The sequence below is a fragment of the Apium graveolens genome, chromosome 8 (genome assembly GCF_009905375.1).
Source record: "Apium graveolens cultivar Ventura chromosome 8, ASM990537v1, whole genome shotgun sequence".
In the NCBI taxonomy this organism is placed as follows: Eukaryota; Viridiplantae; Streptophyta; class Magnoliopsida; order Apiales; family Apiaceae; genus Apium; species Apium graveolens.
The window spans coordinates 3,787,125-3,806,662 of record NC_133654.1 but is presented as its reverse complement, the minus strand read 5'-3'; the positions used below and the strand labels follow the sequence as shown (position 1 = coordinate 3,806,662).

General features: G+C 33.3%; 2 protein-coding genes across 2 annotated transcripts; both read right to left on the bottom strand.

The window, feature by feature from the left end:
• Positions 1 to 398: 398 nt before the first annotated feature.
• Positions 399 to 10,740, bottom strand: LOC141677962 (ribonuclease II, chloroplastic/mitochondrial). The gene is made up of 14 exons (XM_074484121.1): positions 10,364 to 10,740; positions 8,428 to 8,587; positions 8,178 to 8,291; positions 8,008 to 8,085; positions 7,811 to 7,939; positions 7,125 to 7,343; positions 6,794 to 6,976; positions 5,799 to 5,861; positions 5,600 to 5,706; positions 5,369 to 5,518; positions 4,669 to 4,828; positions 3,221 to 3,616; positions 2,609 to 2,833; positions 399 to 1,135 (listed from the first exon to the last, which is right to left on the bottom strand). Exons 1-14 carry the CDS (start codon positions 10,642 to 10,644, stop codon positions 1,007 to 1,009), a joined length of 2,394 nt encoding a protein of 797 aa, XP_074340222.1. The 5' UTR covers positions 10,645 to 10,740; the 3' UTR covers positions 399 to 1,006.
• A 420-nt stretch (positions 10,741 to 11,160) lies between these two features.
• On the bottom strand, positions 11,161 to 16,200 carry LOC141676825 (RHOMBOID-like protein 1). Its single transcript, XM_074482548.1, has 6 exons — positions 15,604 to 16,200; positions 15,078 to 15,241; positions 14,659 to 14,822; positions 14,294 to 14,553; positions 12,009 to 12,135; positions 11,161 to 11,512 (listed from the first exon to the last, which is right to left on the bottom strand). Exons 1-6 carry the CDS (start codon positions 15,918 to 15,920, stop codon positions 11,393 to 11,395), a joined length of 1,152 nt encoding a protein of 383 aa, XP_074338649.1. The 5' UTR covers positions 15,921 to 16,200; the 3' UTR covers positions 11,161 to 11,392.
• Positions 16,201 to 19,538: the final 3,338 nt, after the last annotated feature.

Sequence of the window (19,538 nt, the reverse complement as noted above, 5' to 3'; positions counted from 1 at the left end):
TCGTCTATTGTTGCACCTTTAAATACATAAACCATGTAGGGTATTATACAAGTACTACAAAGAAAGTATTACCAAGTATATCAGCCATCGGATTCCTCATCAGGTTTTCACCATCTTATCAAATGATTCCAGTCTCAAAAACACACAATAAACTTGGATCAATATCCAGTCCAATATTTGCCAGAAAGTGATAGAAGTAATCATACAACTCCATTCATGCTAAAAACTTCTGTATCACGCTGAGTTGATGAGACTGTTTGTCCTTGCCCAAGTCTTTCCATCTCCAAATCACTCGTGCAATCCTAACTCCTAACGTATTAGATATAGGGCAGAGAATATGAAGGCCATAACAAGAAAAGCACACCAAGGTTACATGATTTAATATCGACAGACCTGTGTATGATTACCAAACTAATATAATGTTGCATGAACTCTGAGTTAACTTTTGACATTAACACATTTCAGCCCTCTGGTAGCATTCATTACAATTAGCAGAAAGCAAAAAATCTATAAAGTTCTCTAGGTGCAATTCTGGCGGCATCGAACTTTTTTTAATAAAAGGCGGAAATGAAAAATATACACCAAGTATTAGAAAACCTAGCCTCGAGTTGTGTTGAACTGATGTTGATTGAAATCTTTCTAATTAAGTTCTGATATCAAGCAAAAATGCATATTTCCAATATTTACCAATTTCTCCCAGCATTGAAATGAGAAGAAATGTGCACCACGGTAGTCACACTCTGCAAAATATGGTGTGCCTGCATTGTGGAAGCTTTCTTCTTGGCACCAAAACCAGTCCGCAAAATAGACTTCTGAGAATCCCCATTTGTTAGCATTCTTTCTCCTATTATATCGAATGATTAGTTTAATGTAATGAATGGCACAAGTCTACTGCAAACATTATAGTTTTTGACCCTGCTGAAGGTTGTAAGGAACAGAACTAAGTGCCCTCTTTAAAGGAAGATCAAGAACCAGAGCTGAGATCTTGACTAGTGCTGGGATATCTTCAGGTCTGTTGTACAACTTCCTTGAGAGAAAGAGAATCATCACGCGGGTCAGCTTCTTCCACCCGAACCACCACTTCATCACCAATCTGGGACCCCACAGAAACCCAAGCAGTAGCTTGAAATCCTACCTGCAACAGAAATTGTAGTCCATTATTAGCTAGCATGCAAGACCCCTTTACTAACACTGATTGATAAGGTCTAACAACAGCTGAAACTTTTAAAGTATTCGACATCCCAATCATGTTAAAAAATTATCATTCCACAAACAGGATGCAATGGGCCAGGTCCAATCTGCTTAAATGCAGGCCCAAGTCCAACATCCTAATTAATTACATTTGTAAGAAGTCGATCGAAGGGAAAATGGGGGAACGTCTCTGAGAGATAGATAAGGTAGAGTAGAGGAGTCAGGGAGGATATCCTGTAAGAATTATCATGTAAACCGTTGTCTGGGTAGAGGGAGTCATGGTCTACTTGAAAGTCCTGTAGTTTATATTATTAAATCAAAGATTGATTCTCTTTCATTTTTAATGCTCTGGGTACTTAGTAGAGTGTGGGTTTGTTAAATATCTTTTGCAGTTTATAACAGAGGATTATTCTGCAACTTAAAATCTACTTCTGTCTAAAGATTTTTGTTTTGGAATATATCGACACATAATGCCTCCATTTAACTAGGTCCAAGTTTACATATTTGATATAGCTTGTCAGAAACCTATACATGTGATCAAAAGATAATATGTGATCAAAAGATAATATACAAGTTTCCAGGGAAAGTATTTAGCAAAAAAGAGTATCCAGGGATATACAAAGGACCACTTATGAACTTGCTGGAAAATTTACCAAAAAACAAGTGTGTGCGCCAAATTGCAAGGAAAACTTAAATAAGGTGATATTTTATCATTGGTTCTGAAGTAGAAAGTCTGACTGAGGTTTGATATTTTGTGAACTTTCAAACCAAGTGTTGGGGACACACACTTGTTTAACTCTATTCACTATAGAGCAAATCGGTACTCTCTACAACGACACTAAGATATACTAGCATTTTATAATTACTTGTTTGTATGAAATAGTCATTCCTATGCTAACCAATATATTTGTAACATATTTAAATACAATTAATCTTTTATTTCCTTGCTCCGCAGCACCGTGCAATAGCACAAGGTCCAAACATGTCTTAATAGAAGCAAAAATCTTTGCATCTTCTTGGTAAATAGAAAATGCAAAATGTATCAAGTAAATATTGCATGTTCTTGTCAATGTGTTTAGTTGCTGACTTGGCTAATGCCTTGCAACATGAGTAGAAGTATAACAATATATAAGCAAGTCTATTCCAGTGGCATGAAACACACTCTAATGTTCAATTCTACAAAATTCTGATAAAATGCTATACATAAAGAAATGAGGTATCATTGCTTAGTAAATTTAAGCAGTTTCCATCTAAGCATTTGAAAATGAGTTTTTGAATGGTGTTTAACACAACAGGTTGTGGCTCAGTAATAGATCATAGAAGCTGTTCCCACTAATTATGTACAATTTGCTACAGCAAAGGTATGAGTTGTAAAAGGCCTTGATGTGCCATTAGTTAGGAAATGCTATGTTCTTACCTCTGTTAGTAGCAAAGCTGCAATTCGATCTTTGACAAACTTAAGTATCAATGCGCGGAACCTTTTCTCCTTGGGCTGTCTTCTTAAGTATTCTAGTATCCAATATCGCAGACTGCTGTTGAATAGTTTTCTTGCTACTTTGGCCTGCATAGTTACATTCGATGACATCTGTTCCAGCTGACCAGCTGAAAATGGTGGACTCTCACCTCTAATAAATGCTTTCACCTGTAACAAATGAAGTACACATGATATCAGATCATTACTTTTAATTATACAGAAACTAAGATCATGCTCAAAAAAATGTTATAGACCTAATACCATTGCTCATACAAAGCTGATTGAATAAACATGATTCACATAGACAATGAATGATAAGTACATAAAATGTAATGGTCCCCATGTTTAACACGCAATAACATGAGACTATATTGTGTAGTAAATATACTTTAGGATTTAAGTTAATGGATCACCAATCAAACTGAATGAAACTTTATACAACTTAAAACATAAACGGAACAATTTATCACGAAAAACAAACCTAATAATGGGAACCACTACACTATAGAATCTTAAGTAAAACAAAAAAAAGAATGAATTATCACAAAAACCGACCTGATAATGAGCGAGAAGATCCATATATCTACGGATAGGAGATGTAAACTGAACATAACCAGGAAGTCCCATTATTCCGTGGCGTATAGGTTTCCTGTAATCCATCTCAGCTGCCCGCATGATCTTAATGATAGCAGAAGTTCTTACAGGCCCTTCGGGAAGATGATCATATGCAGATAAATCTATATCTGATTGGGGCTGTCCTCTGTAGGGTAGTGGAATATTATTGCAAGAGCCAAAAGTTGCCACAGCTTCTCCACATAATATCATCATCTCAGACACAAGTCGCATTGCATGATCTGCTTGGTTTTCAACATAGAGCTTGATGGTTGGATCTGGATCATCTGGATTAGCCACCTTAATTCGTGTTTCTATTGAGGTTGTCTCTATTGCTCCCTGAAAAAACACAGACTTTACAATGAAGTGGACTGGATCTAAATCTATATGATATGTGACGAGCCATTTAGGAAAAAACTTGGCCGGAAATATGATTAGTTATATTAATATATCTTTAAAAAAAATTATCAGAGAAACTGAACCCAATTTTTTTTGAAGTAAGAGAATAAGGAGACTGCAGTCTGCTGTGACAGGGGAACAGATGGTATGAATAGATGCACCTAGAGCAGTGAGCACTGATAACTTCATTAAGTTCCCGAGTCATGAGCTCGTTTAAGTGAAAACTTTAAAACAATACATCAATTTGTGTACAGCGGTGGACGCAGGTTGTGGGAATAGGTCTCCTAGGCCACATCCATATTTTAATATTTTTATTATAGAAAATCTTAGTAATGATGGGTCATGGGATTTTGGGTGGATCAAAGATCAATTTAATTCCACTAAAAACTCAAACCTAGTCTAGATGAAAATACTAAGAAAATGGAAGACATATTGTTTTGCCTGCTACAGAATTAATTGAATATGCTATCTTATGTCTAGAAGTAATCTCCTCTCCATTACTTAAAAGAGCATGTACCTAAAAAATTTTTACATCATAAAATTTAAATATATTTTCTGATCATATATGGGGAATGATCAAATAGAAACTAATCTAAGCCATTAGATCAATCTAATCTAATGGGCCCCCCTAAAGCACCACACCCAACTAATTTGCACCCTCCCACACACAATTTCGGTTTTTCCCCTTCGTTTTTAATTTGATTTTTCCCGTTAAACGATAATATTTTTTTAAAATCCGACTTCACTGTATTTTTCTCCATCTCTCAACGATCGATTTGCATACCATATGTGTTATATTTCAAAGTATTTTTTTTAAAAAATTATTTGGTTTCTAATTTCTATTCTAATATTGGTTTCTATTAGAGTAGCCCCCCCTATATATATATATATATAATAGCACTGCTAAAACCCTTGTGTGCGTCTCCTGCAGAATAACTTAGTTCAGCAGATATTCAAATTAAAAAAAAAATATGATGATGCCGAAAGCCAACCTGTTCCCGACGCCATTGCAACCTAAGCGCCGCAGCCTCAGACAAAATTCTAAGTTCAGCTTCCTCTTCCAAATTTAAATGAAGAAGCTCTGAAGCACTCTCATACGTCAGCATATAAGTTGGCTTGATAACCGAGTTCTCTATTTGGTACTCTGCAATGCTGCAAAAAGCACCCAACCATCAATGCCAGTCGTGTAAATGCCAACACATTGCTCAAAAGAAGTTCATGTTTAGTAAGAAGGTTCCTTCACAAGACTTATTCTGTTAAATTAGCATACATAACCAAGGTCTTAACTTTAATTTTTACCTCTCTTCCCTACTTTTAGGTAGAGTGAAGTTTCAACTTTTAAGTGTTGCAAGAGACATTCGTGGTTTCGTACTGTGTTCAAATTCAATATGTTTTTTTTATTAAATAAGAAACACTCTTCAGAAAATAGTAGCATTTACAATTATAAGGGTCTGGTGCTAGTTTTACCACTTTTCCCAATTTCTCGAGGGAGTGAAAGTTCAAGTCTCACAGGAGACATTTGTCTTTGTGTTGTGTGTGAGTTCGGCGGAGATACAACATGTGGGTGTCTGTGTTACCATATGCATAGAGACACTTGCATGCACCTAAAAATGCACAGAAACATACAACTAAGGGACAACTAGTCTGGAACCAAGAATTTAAAAGAAACTAGGTAACATGATAACAGTTTACCTGCCATCAGAATGAAGTACAACAGATACTGTAACAGCATTGCAAAGCTTTCCCTGCTTCATGCTCATCCCTTCCATTGCAAGCTTTTCGGGGAACATTGGATAAGTAGCAGTAGGTAAGAACACCGAAGTTCCTCTTTTAAATGCCTCCCTACAGATCACAGAACTTTAATCATCCAAATTTAAAGATCATCTAAATAATACTTACGAGTTGTATGTCAAGTAAACTTACTTGTCCAAAATGCTACCTGGTTGAACTAGACTACTTGGGTCTGCAACATGTATCCAGACCTTAATCCGTCCATCCTGCAATCTGGTAGCACTTAATGCATCATCAAGCTGCACAAATTTTGGTGAGTAGCAAACTAGTGTCACCTAACTGGATAAGATCAACATCCGTGGAAGGTAAAACCAGGTATTCATGTTCTTACCTCATCAGCTTCATCGACATCAATTGCATAAACCTTTAAGTGAGTCAAATTTACTCTGTCAACCTAAAAAAAATATCATCAAAATGAATATACAGCTATAAAAGTGCCGACGGCAGGAACCGATAATCAGCATGAGCAAATCATATTCAATTATGAAATTATCTGGTTTGAAAAAAGATGTCTAGTTAATTACATGTGCTAGTATAAAAGATAACTTTTGTACAAGCACAAAACATTATACTCTATAATTAACAGATTAAATCCTCTCTGCTAAAAACATGACCTCATATTCATGATTGGCCAAGGATAAGAAACACTGGGCAGGGAATATATGACATTTAATGTTGGAAATAGGACCCAATGACTGTGCATGATTAGTTTACCAGGATTCTACCTACACATAGTTCTGCACATAGCAGCACAAGATTTGGTATTTAGAGCGCCTACACTTCTACGGGCTACTAACTCTCTCCAGACGAGGAAAATTGTAGTGTTCCCAAATATAAAAATAGTAGAAATTGTACAGATGATATGGAGCTTTATATATTTACTTAAACTATCAGGAGGCCATTTAGATTTATTTCACAAAGGAAGACATTTCTGTTATTATTAGCCATCACTCTTCCTATCATGAACCAGGATCCTATCACACATACACCTTTCTCACAGGAAGCAAGAACTGCTATATCATTTCACATGCTTTATCAGAAGTGACTGGCAATATAAAAGGAGGAAGCTTTGTGTGTACCTCAGCTACCACGTACACACAACTTTTGGTACAAGCAGTTGAGCTCATCAAAAGTTAAGCAAGAAAAACAAAATCACAATAAGAATTCAACAGTTGCGTTTGCAACTATTAACCGGGAAAAAAATGGCTAAAAATTTCTATATATATATGATCAAAATTTCCTACCATAGAAGCAAAGATAATAACAGTTCGACAAATAAGAGATCTTCATACTTGGTAATAAAATATGAATCGAAAGCAAGGATACCTCATCTGTGTCAGATGATTCCAAGAGAAGATTTTCAGCTGCTGATAAAATATTATCTGCATAATCTGTACGAATGTTAAGCTTTAACAAATCGAGATTTACATGCACCGGGAAATACCCAATATCTATGAGGAGACCAACTGCTGAAGAAGATTTCTTAACCATCCCCATTGCCTTCAAGATCTAATTGAAAAAAAACTAGGAAATTATTTACTTGCTTTGACCTAATATTCAATTTACACAAACTGCATAATAGCTCCTTATCAATTAGAAACATCTAAAGATAAATAAACTAAATCATGAAACTTTAGAATCTAAACAAAATTATTACCGTCCCCGCTGTCTTTTGTTCATCATTTTCGCAATTATCAAGGGCATAAGCTTGAAGAGATTCAATTTTATGCCAAACATTCTCATCAACTTTCCATGAAGATTTGGGGGGCTTTGCATCTAGAGGCAGTCCCCTGGCAGATTTTAGTAATTTAATAAATTCCTCAAATTCCTTATCAGCAGCTTCCTGAGCAAGCTTCCGGCGCTGACGTTCTTCTACCTAATATTAAATTGTAAAAGTACAATAGCACAAAATAAAATTGCCTAATCAATATAAAATAATACTCCCTCCGTCCCAATAGGTTCTTAACATTTGAATCAGAGTGTCCGGCACGCATTTTAAGGATCTTATCTAGTATAGTTCCATAACTTATTTTGAATTTTTTTTTTCGAATAAAAATTTAAACATTTAATATTTATTCAGAAGAAAAAAAGTTTTTCAAATAATTAATGGAACTATACTAGATAAGAGCCTTAAAATGCGTGTCGATCACCCCGTTTCAAATGTTAAGAACCTAATGGGACGGAGGGACTAGCAAGTAAAAGTTCATTTACACTGTGCAGCCCTTTAAATTCAAGAATAGGGGCATACTTACTACCCATCCTAAACCAGATTGACAAACAAAAAATACAGATCATTACAAATGACACAAGCGAAAAAACACATAAGTAGGAAGGCAAACATACCTGAACAGTAGTTCGAGGTCCATAGATAGCAGGACCTTTGCTATGTAGAGACGTGAAGTAAATGTCATCTCTTGAAAGCAAGAGGTGAGCACAATAGCTCTCAAGTGGCTCCGAACTACCAAAAATCATCTGTTATTATAACTTACTTTAATTAGAGAACAAAGAATACATAAAACCTTTAAACTGAGAGTATATACCTCAGCTAATTCTTCAGCAGTGACAGACTTGTTACTCTCCAGAAGTTCCACCCAAGCAAACTCAAGAAGCGTGGTATCCTGTGTTAACAGAAAAAACACTATGTTTGTCTGTAAGCAGAGAGGAAGATGGTGAAACTGACATTGAAGTTTATATTATGATGAGAACTAACCAAGTTATTATGAGCTTTCTGAATGAAATCTGAAATATCTGTCTGATCAAAATTTTCAACACCAGGAACAACATATGTTATCTGTTGTGGTTTAATAGAAGTTGTGACACCATTCTGTGCATCATAATGAAGAAACATAAATATTAGGTAAAAGCAAAATGTCTGTTCTAATACATGAGATGCAAGAAACCCCTAGTTTTAACTCCTAGCAACCTATTTAACATGCCGCATTATTTGTAACTACAAAAACCTGATCAAAGACCATCCAGTTCTTCCTGCCATCAGGTTTCTGAGCAACAGCTAGTAAAAACCTTTCAGAATCTTTTTTAAACTCCAGCAACAGCCCCTTCTTTAATGCTCTCTTTTCCACCTTGTCTTCAACAAAGCTTCCACTGGCAATAATTTCTAATCTGCAGATTCATTTAGGAAAAAGTTTGATGCACATTCTTATAATGAAGTAACTCAACAATTAAATGCTCAGTTTCTGGAAAACAACTGGGTCTACCTTGATTTCAAAACTCCATATATAAAACTTTAAAAACTCGGCATAATAAGTATATGCAGATAATATGTTTTTATTCTACCATCTAGTTATATATTGGGTCAGACCCTATTTGAATTTTTGCAACAAACGAAAACAACTCACAGATTTATGTTATTTAATAATCCCCCTTGTAAGGTTATAAATGTCTTCCCTAATTCAATCATGCTTTACTTTTGCAGTCTGCACCTCAACGTCTTCCACTGAGTAGTTCTTTGGTTATTAACATAATGGAATAAGATTCTTAGCATCGTAGCCTAGTGCATACCCCTTATTTATTGATACTCAAAGGTTGAAGTTAAGCCTCAGTGGAGGCATGTGTTAAATTTCTCTATTTAAACTTTGGCATGAAAAGTTTTAGAAAAAGATTGTTTGAAGGATTCTTATCATTTCCACAATTCCTTAGCTAACTAGCTTCTATATACATAATTGCCGGATTGCTCCCCCAATTCTACTAAAATAAAGAAAGCATATACCACCTCCATCCCACAATTACCCGCCCTTTTGACTTTTTGTGGATTACAATTTCAGTTTAAAAATTAAATTTATAAAAAAAATAATTAAAATTAATTTGTACAAGTATCTTTAGTATATACTGCCAAAATTTAAAACGACTACTACGGGAAAGAGGGAGTATAATCTAGGCTCACTAATAATTTAACGACAAAGGCTAGTAACAGTATGCTCATCTTCATCTTCTATACAACCATTGTGTATGTACAGAGTGCATAAGTGTAGACAAATACATAAATTTTTTAGAAAGAAATTTAACTAAGTTTGGGAATGTTTAAAAATAAACACACTTAGACATCTAAAAATTAATGACCTCGAGACCGGAAATTTTTAATAATTTGTCGAGGTAAAGTATACACATCTCTATTATGTTAGGACAAAATAACATATATTAAGAATATTAATTAATCAAGGATTATTAATTTACTGATAAACAATTTATAGAGGTTATACTACATATTTACAAATAAAAAATAAATAAAACCCCAATTGGGCTTGTGAGCCTCACTAGCTAAGTAATTTAAAGCTCGAGTCAATAAAGTATCTTATAATTGAGCCGAATACAAATATTTAACAAGTCAAGCTCGAATAGCTCACAGACAGCTCGACTCATTTACACTCCCATTGACATTCCCCTCCCCAATGCGTACCTATAATTTCCAATAGTACACATTCATAGTTTTGCACACTATAAAACGTCACAAACTCCAACAACACTAAGCTCATTTTCATTTTTAATAATAAAACTCACATTCACTTCGTCAATTATTTAACACTCAAACAAATATCCACACACACTACAAAATGTTAACAACAAAAGCCAATAACACTAAGCTAAGCTCATTTTTCATTATTAACATTAGCACACTCACCATCACATCCTCAATTTATGCTCGTAAATAAACACACACGCACAACATTTATGCTAAACAACTATCTCCAAAATCAAACATATAAATGAATTACAAAAACACATAATTCGACACGTAAATCAATAATGCGAACAACCTAAACAAACAAACACACAACATTTCCGCAAAACAAATATCTCCAAAATCAAACACATAATAAATCACAAAAACACATAATTCGACAATACGTAAACTAACAATGCGAAGTATCGATAGAGTACTTGTTATTAGTAGCCGAAACTCTACGGCCAATTTTTCGCATACTTTCGAACTCTGACATAATAGAATCGAACAAAATCTGAATCGAATAGCTTCGAAAACCTAACAAACATCGTGACTGATAATACGAGAACTTCAATTCCGACAATTTCGAACTCCGGCGACGAAAATGACTGTACGGAGCTACGGAATTGAAGCTCCGGTGCCGGATAATAGACAACGGCGGCGCCGCGACGGAGCGGAGCACGGCGTAGTTGTTCACCGCTCGAACTGAGACCGCCATGAGGTGGTGTGTGTGTGTGTCTGTATGTATATGTGTATGTATAGATTTAGTTGTTGGTTGTGTTTTTAAGGGTTCGTGTTGATATACAGGAATAGAAGATGATGATAATTTTGTTGTTTATTATCGTTTGGATTTTATTTTATTTATTTTATTTATTTTTGTGCTTTTTAAATTAAAATTAAAACAATATTCTGCATTTATTAATTAATGATGGATATTTTATTTAAAAATATTACATTGTGATGGATTTGTTATGTTCTTTTGAATATTACAAACAATTTCAATTCAACTATGCTAAAGATGACAAAAATGAAAGTAAAAAAATATGATGAAATGAAAAAGTTACTATCAAATATTGAATAAACCGTAAAGATGCATGGTCTTCAGGTCTCCAACTATAATACAGTCTCCCTTGAACTTTTTTCAGCGTGTTATTGAAAATATCCCTTCGTATAAAATGAAATTTATCATTAAAATGTATTAGTTTTTGGTCATGTAATTTTGAATCATTTTATTAGCTAATAATATTTGCACTTGTTGCTTTGTCCCTAATAGATAATATTGTATTCAGTATTCATACACTTTTTGAAAGAAATAGAAATATGAACTAATACATTTTCCTGTTTCTAAGTGTTCATTTAGTATCATTGTATTGTATAATCCCTTTAACAAGAACAATGTTTTATACAGTTCAATTTCAGTCTCAACATCTCTACAATTCACTAATGAGCACAGCCAACTTCAAATATCATCGGCAGAGCTGGCTACATAGTCCCTGGATCTGAGATGCTGTTGCATTCACCAAGTCGTACGTTCTGGTTTTGTTGTTTGAACACGATAAGACGAGCTGGTTACCTCTTTGCTCGGACTGCAACAATGATGCATAAATTTAGAAAAACAAATATTTGGCAATGCATAATACGGATGCAGGTCTCTGAAAATATATGTTATAGTTAACAAAAACCAATACCTCTACTTCCTAAAATATACAGTATGAATTGCTCACCATGGAGTTTTATAAATTTTTAAAACCTTGGATATTCAGATATACGGATAAGCAGTAATCAGAAAGATGCAGATATAGGTGATGCATTGCTCTCCAATGGGTACATATGCAGACTCAGGTGACTCAAACTACCACAACATATGTATCAATGATTAATTTAATCTTCGGTCACGTAACGACTTTTTCATATTATATTGCACAGGGAAAGGTTCAACATGTGATGCTCAACGGACAAATAAACCCCCAAGTTCGGTTGGAGTTTTTAGTTATGGTTTAAAAATTATATGATATATTTTTTTTTATTTGAATGAAACTGGCCCCATTATAGTTTCGGCAAATCAAATAAAGAACCGGTTACCGTGCAGGAGACAGGTTGTGAGTTGCATCTCCACCGCGAAGTAGGTACACAACTCATATAGTGGCACCAAGAACAATGATCATTCAAATCAACTCCACGAAGAAGCATAACTAGGGAAAGGACCAACCTGGTACAAATAATCGAAAGCTTTAACTCCAATATACAGCATATTACAAGAATCGGATTTTCATATTTAGTATAAAAATAACAATGCAGTCAATAATTTTTAGTAATTTATAATCATATTATAACTCATACATGATGGTATAGAAACACTTTACTCGTCATGCAGTTAGCACCTATTAACTGTAGACCCAAAACTAAATTTGGATATTGACCAGACAACAGCTACATGGATGTGAGTAAATTTTAAATTCACTACCACTGATTAATTGTGCATTAAAATTGAAATTTCTCTGCTATATACTGTTTACATCAATACCATCTGCCACATTTTAATATATCCCTCTCAAGCTCTCTTTCTCAATCCGTTAACACATAAATATAGGAGCTACTAGCAGGGATGGCAAAATAATCCGATCTGACGGATACCCGATTCGAAATTAGAAATTTTGAATTTACCGAACCCGATTTTTTGGATTTGGATTTGGATATGGATTTAATTTTTAAACCCGAAAATTTTTGGATTTGGATTTGGATATTAGGTATACCGATCCAAAACCCGATCCGAAATCCGAAACTCTATCCCAACCCGATCCGAACCCGAATTATTATATATAAATGAATTATATATATATATAATATTAGAATTTTATATATTACACATTATGATATGATAATATATATATATATATGTGTATATATTATAATATACATTATACATATTATTATATATTTTTTAGAACATATATTTTTATATTTATGTTAAAAAATAACTAATTATAAAGTTTAATGAAATACAATTATTCAATTATTTAAACGGGTGATAAGGTTTATAAAGTTAACAAAACATCTTTTAATAATAAATCTAAAAATTGGGTATTAATTGAGTTGATTTTTTAAATATTAGCTACACATATAATAACACAATTAATGATGTGGTGGGATGGTTGAAAATGACACGTTAAAACTATTTCTTTACAAGTCGCGTGTTCAATCCCAAGCACTTGTAATATAAATAACTATACAAATTTTCGGGTTTCCGGTATGAATATCCAGTTCAAAAAAAATTCGGGTTTCGGGTATACCCGAATTCGATCCGAAATCCGATGGATCGGATTCGGGTATTTTTCGGGTTCGGATCAGGTTCGGGTATGGATAAAATTTTCGGGTTTGGATATGGATTATTCAATATCCGACCCGATTGCCATCCCTAGCTACTAGCTAGAGTTTTAGCCCTCAGATAGGTATGGAAAATAATAGAAAGATTTCATCAACTTTTCTAGCACAGTCAGGTCATAGAATCAGTAGTATAATTGTGCTTGACATAATACATGCAACCTTGTCCATAAAATGGAAGGAGTTCTGGTGAACATTTACCATCATTAATATTGATAAAAACAGCGTCTATGTGTTATGTATCCATGCATACCCATAATATGCATAATTGTATTCATCCATTAAGATTTTTTGAAGGGTTAAATTTTATTTATGGCTCTTATGTTTCACTGCAGATGGAGTGGGGAAGAAAGTTGGAGGATAAAATATTGAAATGTATGCAGAAGCGTTTACATGTCTACGTGTATATATATGGGGAGATATAGTGGTGGTAAATTTGATTTTTAGAGAACTTCTACATAAAATTATGACGCCTAACAGATAGGGAAAAGTATCTACTAAAGTCTTTAAATTAATAGACTATCGGATATAAAATTTAATGAGCCCGGTCATGTATATACTGTAAGTAATTCTTTTAGCTCATCTATATATTACCTTTTATATTTGTATTCTTAAAAATTTGGATATAATACGAGACATCTTGTCATCAAATTTCTTAATAAAATTATGTGCTGCATGTTAAGGAAGTAATGGCACGGGTAACTGCAGTCTGCACGTTTCTGCTTCCTAATGTGTAATCATACTCATGTCAGCATATCTACATAGAAGCTATTTATCAATAAATTTCTGTTAATACTTACCTTCACTGTGCATAATTAAAAATGTGGAGCAGCTATGCTCATTTTTAACTACAAATCTTAGCCTCGTGGATTCGCCCCTTCTCTTGATAATAAGAGGTCGAGGATTCATGCCACATGAAGGCGTGTGTGCATGAACAAAAAGATGTTTTTATATTGGATATAGCTCCTTTATGTTTTAGGACTCACCAGAGAATTACAAGGATCAGAGAAATGACCCAGAGTACACGCTGATACATCTTGAATTTAGATTTTGTCAAAGTCGCAGCATATTCACGAGTTGTGTATTTTTGGCTGACCCACCCAAACTGGGGGCGGATCAGAAACACAAAACCAATCAAGAATCCAGTGATAAAGCCTCCAAGATGAGCAAAGTTGTCAACATTTGGAAGGATTCCTACTGCCAGATTAATGACAATTACAAGTAACAGGGTCACAAGAGCTGCTACCTGGAAAAACAAATATGGATTATGACTAGACTGAGCTTTATATTACTGTAAATAAAAACTCACTGTTTCCATATTTCCATCATAAAACAGCTGTTTGTCATGTACCTTATTAGCATAGATTGTCCAATTCGTGATAAGTTCAGACAACATTGCACCAAGTAATCCAAAAAGTGCACTAGAAGCACCAACAGATATATTTGACTGGATAAACAAAGCAGAAAGCAAACTCCCACCAAATCCAGAGATGACATATAGCAAACCAATGAGAACTGTGAAATGAAGAAGGTAAGTGATTCTTATTTTGGTTAGAATATACAAAAGAATTATCAAACGAAAAGATATCCCACAGGTGTACAGGTTTCTTGAAAAAACATGATAGGGTGCTATTTTATAGGACTACAAATATCCATTGAAGCTAAACTGTTATTATTTTTTTTAAATGCACAAATTCGATATATATACATCATAGAGCTTGTATATCTCAATCTCCGGCCATAAAATTTAGATCACAGAGCCTGACTTACCAAATCCAAATTCTTGCTCTAGTCGAATACCAATGACCATGAGACCCAACATGTTGGCTAATAAATGAAAAACTCCGCCATGCAACCACATGCACGTTATAAGGCGCCATCCCTGGTGTTTGTCAACTACTTTACTTACATCTAAAGCTCCCATCTTGTCCAAGCTAGAGAAAAAAAACGGTCAGCCTAATTTAGTCCATCCATATTATACAACTTACAATTATCAAATATAAAGTGCTTAGAGTTCATAAACTCATCTCTCGTTGTCCACAATATTCATATCATACAAAACGAGCCATTTAAACTTCATACGTAAAAAATATAATCATCAATGAAACTAAACCAAACATACTCTATATATCCCGCTCGTAGGACAACATTTGGACGCAAAAGGAAATACGAGAGACTGTAAATATCAGGAAGACACTAAAATAACGAGTAACAACGAGCATGCAATACAATAATGATCGCTACACAACATAAACTTAAACGAATTAAATTTGAAAAAAAAAACACAGAATTTTACGTAGTAGCAGAAGGTCCAAGAAGAGGATTTTCCTTAAACGGCTGAAACGCGAACCTCCCTAAAGAATCAGCAACGCAAGAAACCGAGTTCTTGGGACAATCATTAACATACATTGTAACAACAAACATAACAATATTAGCAACTACAAAACCAGGAATCAACCAAGGCACCCATTTCTTAAACTGCTTAATCTCTCTATACTCAATCTCGTTACGTTCTTGATCTCCCGGTGATCCCACGTCTAACGGGTGAACTACATTGCCACCCCTCTTCGAATTAACCCTTATTTGAACCTCAGGTTGATGATTTCCCGCCATTAGAGTGTTTAAAAGGACTAAAGATTGAAATTAGAGCATAAAGTTTGAAGCTTTTTCAAGAAACAGGGGAGTTTTCGATAGTGTTTGATGAAATGCCTCAATGAAGAAAGAAAGAATGTAAGGCTGATTCTATGCTTGTGCAGGCAGGTAAATTGGTTGCTTATTCCTCTGTTTTGGTGTTTGTGTTTGCTTTGTTGTGAAGTTTGTAATTGTACAGGTGGAACTGTTTTTAGCTACCAGGGTATAGGAGTGGTTTTATAGGGATTTATTTATGTGAGATTAATTTAAATGTTTCTTTTGAGTATGTTGTGGAAATGTAAATTTGCTCATCTACTTCAACAATATTTACCTGCCTCAACAATAAAATTTATTGGTAATATCAACTAATATGTTGTTAATATACTTCATTTTCTATTGACTGAGATTTGGGTGCAAAGTAGCCAATCTAAGCTTGATATTTTATTTTAGAGAAATTATCAAAAATATAATTTTTATTATATTTTTGCGATTTTATTATTTTATGATTTTTTTTCAAAATTACGGAATCAACCAAAATTAAGCATATATGCAACTGGTTGAATCAAATTTTTTTGGTTACATAGAGTTGCAGAAATTTAGAAATTTGTCGAAATTTGCATCTCGTTGAATCAAGTTGCTAAAAAATGTATTTTTATAAAAAGAATTGAAAATAGTATTTTTACAAATAAAAAAAAATACAATTTTTTTAAAAAATTCATAGCATTTTTGTAAAAATATTTTTGGACTTAGTTATTTTCAAAAAAGCCCTTTACTTTATTTACTTCCTTCGTGAAAAAATGGACATTTTTCCCATCGAATGCTTAGTAATTGTCTCGTCTCTTTTTTTAGTTATTTAAAGATTTTCGAACCCCGACTAATATGAAAATTTTGATTATTAGAAATGTTTGCCCTGGTTAAATTTAAGTACTAATTTTTTCACTAATTTGTTTTTATACTCTTTATTAATAATGAAAAAATTATTCTAATTAAATACAAAATTTTTAAAGTATCAAAATATTACTCCCTCCGTCCCACCTAGGGGTGAGCGCGGTGCGGGCGGTACGGTTTTTTACTCAAACTGCAAACCAAACTGCGCAGGCGGTTTGATCGAATTTCCAAACCGCACCCGTACCGCATTCCCTCAAAAACCACATAAACCACAACACGTAAATACGGTGCGGTGTGATACGGTTCACTGCTACTTACACTTTACAAGTTTGAAAATTTTAAATCAAATACAAAACTTAAATTTAAATCAAATGCAAAACTTATATTTAATCAAATTTTCGACTAATATAACACAAAGTCGCCAATATTCTTCAATAATACAAATTAGAATTTACACACCGGAAATTTTAATTTTTTTAGGAATTCAATTACAAAACAAAAATAACTTATAAATTATAAGTTATAATTATTCTAATAAAAAATCTAAGTTATGATTAAAAATAACTAGTGGTTAACAGTGGTTAATTGCGTTTTACATTTTTGGTAGCTAATACAGCTTAGTCATTTTTCCAAACCATCGATTTCCCTGAACGAGAGCAAGTAATCAGAGGGAGAAAAATACCTTAACTCTATCGTAGCTCTTAAATTCTATTAAATGGGTTCACTATTTATAAAATATTAAATATTGCGGTGCGATGCAATTTGAACCGCATTTCAGAAATTTAAAACCACAACCCGCACCGCACCACGCGGTTTATTAAAAATTCAAATCGCAACCGCACCACGAAAATTAAAAACCGCGTTTTGTGGTGCGGATTGGTGCGGTGCGGACGGTTTTTGCGGTTTTCAGCTCACTCCTAGTCCCACCCATTTGTATACAAATGGTTTGGGTACGGAGGACAAGAAACATAATAAAATAATGTTACTTTTGTTAAGATAGTGGGATGAGAGAGAAAGAAAAAGCGTAATTTAGTGAAAAAAAGTATAAAGTTGGTTAAAGTGATGTGATCATTCAATATTTAATGAATAAAGTGAGTGTAGTGGTAGAAAGTAGTGGGTGTAATTGATTTTTATATTATAAATTTTTTACTATTTTTGATATTTTTGGTAAGTTTGAAATGTATATAATTGAATGGGACATCAAAAAATGAAAATGTATAAAAATGAATGTGACAGAGGGAGTACTGATTATCAGAATTTGGTTATCATTATATTGAAATAATATTATTAATTTTTTTTATTCTAAACTATTTTAAAAAATCAATATTTTAATCTCAACTTCGCCCGAGTTATCGGATTTTATATTTTAATTTAGAAAACATGTGTTTTGACAAATTTAGGTGTGCTCTCTCTCAATCTATTTTAGTACATAAATTGTCCCAGGCCACAACAAACGAAGCATTTATTAATCCAGTCCCCTACATATCCTTTGACAGAATGGTTGTTTCCTGAATAATTGAATTATCTGATACGTGCCATATAAAAGCTCTCGTCTTCTTATTTATAGTATATTAATAATTAATTTTATTAATAAAGATACAACAAGTTTATATTTATGATGAAGTTAATATTTGATTTATGATTAACAATTCGGTTAAAAATCGGTCAAAAATAATATGAAATTTAAATATGGGTACATAAGATATGTTTTTTCCCGCATGTAGGGGGAATAAGTTTCTCATTCACAACATCAAAAATAATGAATATTCAAAAAATATTCTTATTCTAAGTTGTATAACAATTAATGAGAATTGAATCATAATCTACATTCATGCATTTATAAGGGCTATGAATGAAAATACATTATCAAATTATTTTTTCCCAATATGCGTCATTTTTCAAAATAGACCTATATTATAGTCTTTTTATGCGGTTAAATAAAACTCATTATAATTTCGAAAATCTTATCTAATTCTCGTTCCTGATTATTTTTCCAATCATACGTCCGTAACTCCACAAATTCGCATGAGTGTAGATTAAATTACATTAAGGTGGCATTGCAAACGAACAAATATTTTCACTAACGGGGGCACAAATCATAATCATGCTAGTTGTTTCAGACTTTCGATTCATGTCGCAGAACAAAATTATTTCAAAGAGAAGAAGCAAAAAAACAAACAAGTCCCTGAAAAAGCATTGCATGTGGTCAACTAGGAATGCCATAGAAAGAGACATCACTTGGATTGATTGACGTGCACTCACCCAAACCAAAAGATTCCTATTTACATAATTTTCAAAATATTTATACATAGGATCCGATTTCCTAATTTTTTAGATAATTTTAGAAATTATTTTAATAAATATTGCAATGTTATACAATAATACAACTAGAATATATACTCATCCAGTAGTATCGGGTTATAATAAGAAATCATGTTAAAATAGATTAAACAGAGCCATCATTTTGTGTTAAAATTATTATTTTCTAATAAATATTTTTTAATTTAAAATATTAATAAATTATTAATTTAATATCTATTAAGTTTATTGATTTATTTTTCCATAATTTTTTTATAATTTAGTTCTTACACGTAGGGATGAAATTCGAGTCGAGTTTGTACTTATTAAATTTGAGTTCGAATTTTTTTTAATCGAGTCGAGTCGAGCCAAAAAAATCGAGCCTGAAAATTATGTCCGAGCTCGACCCGGATA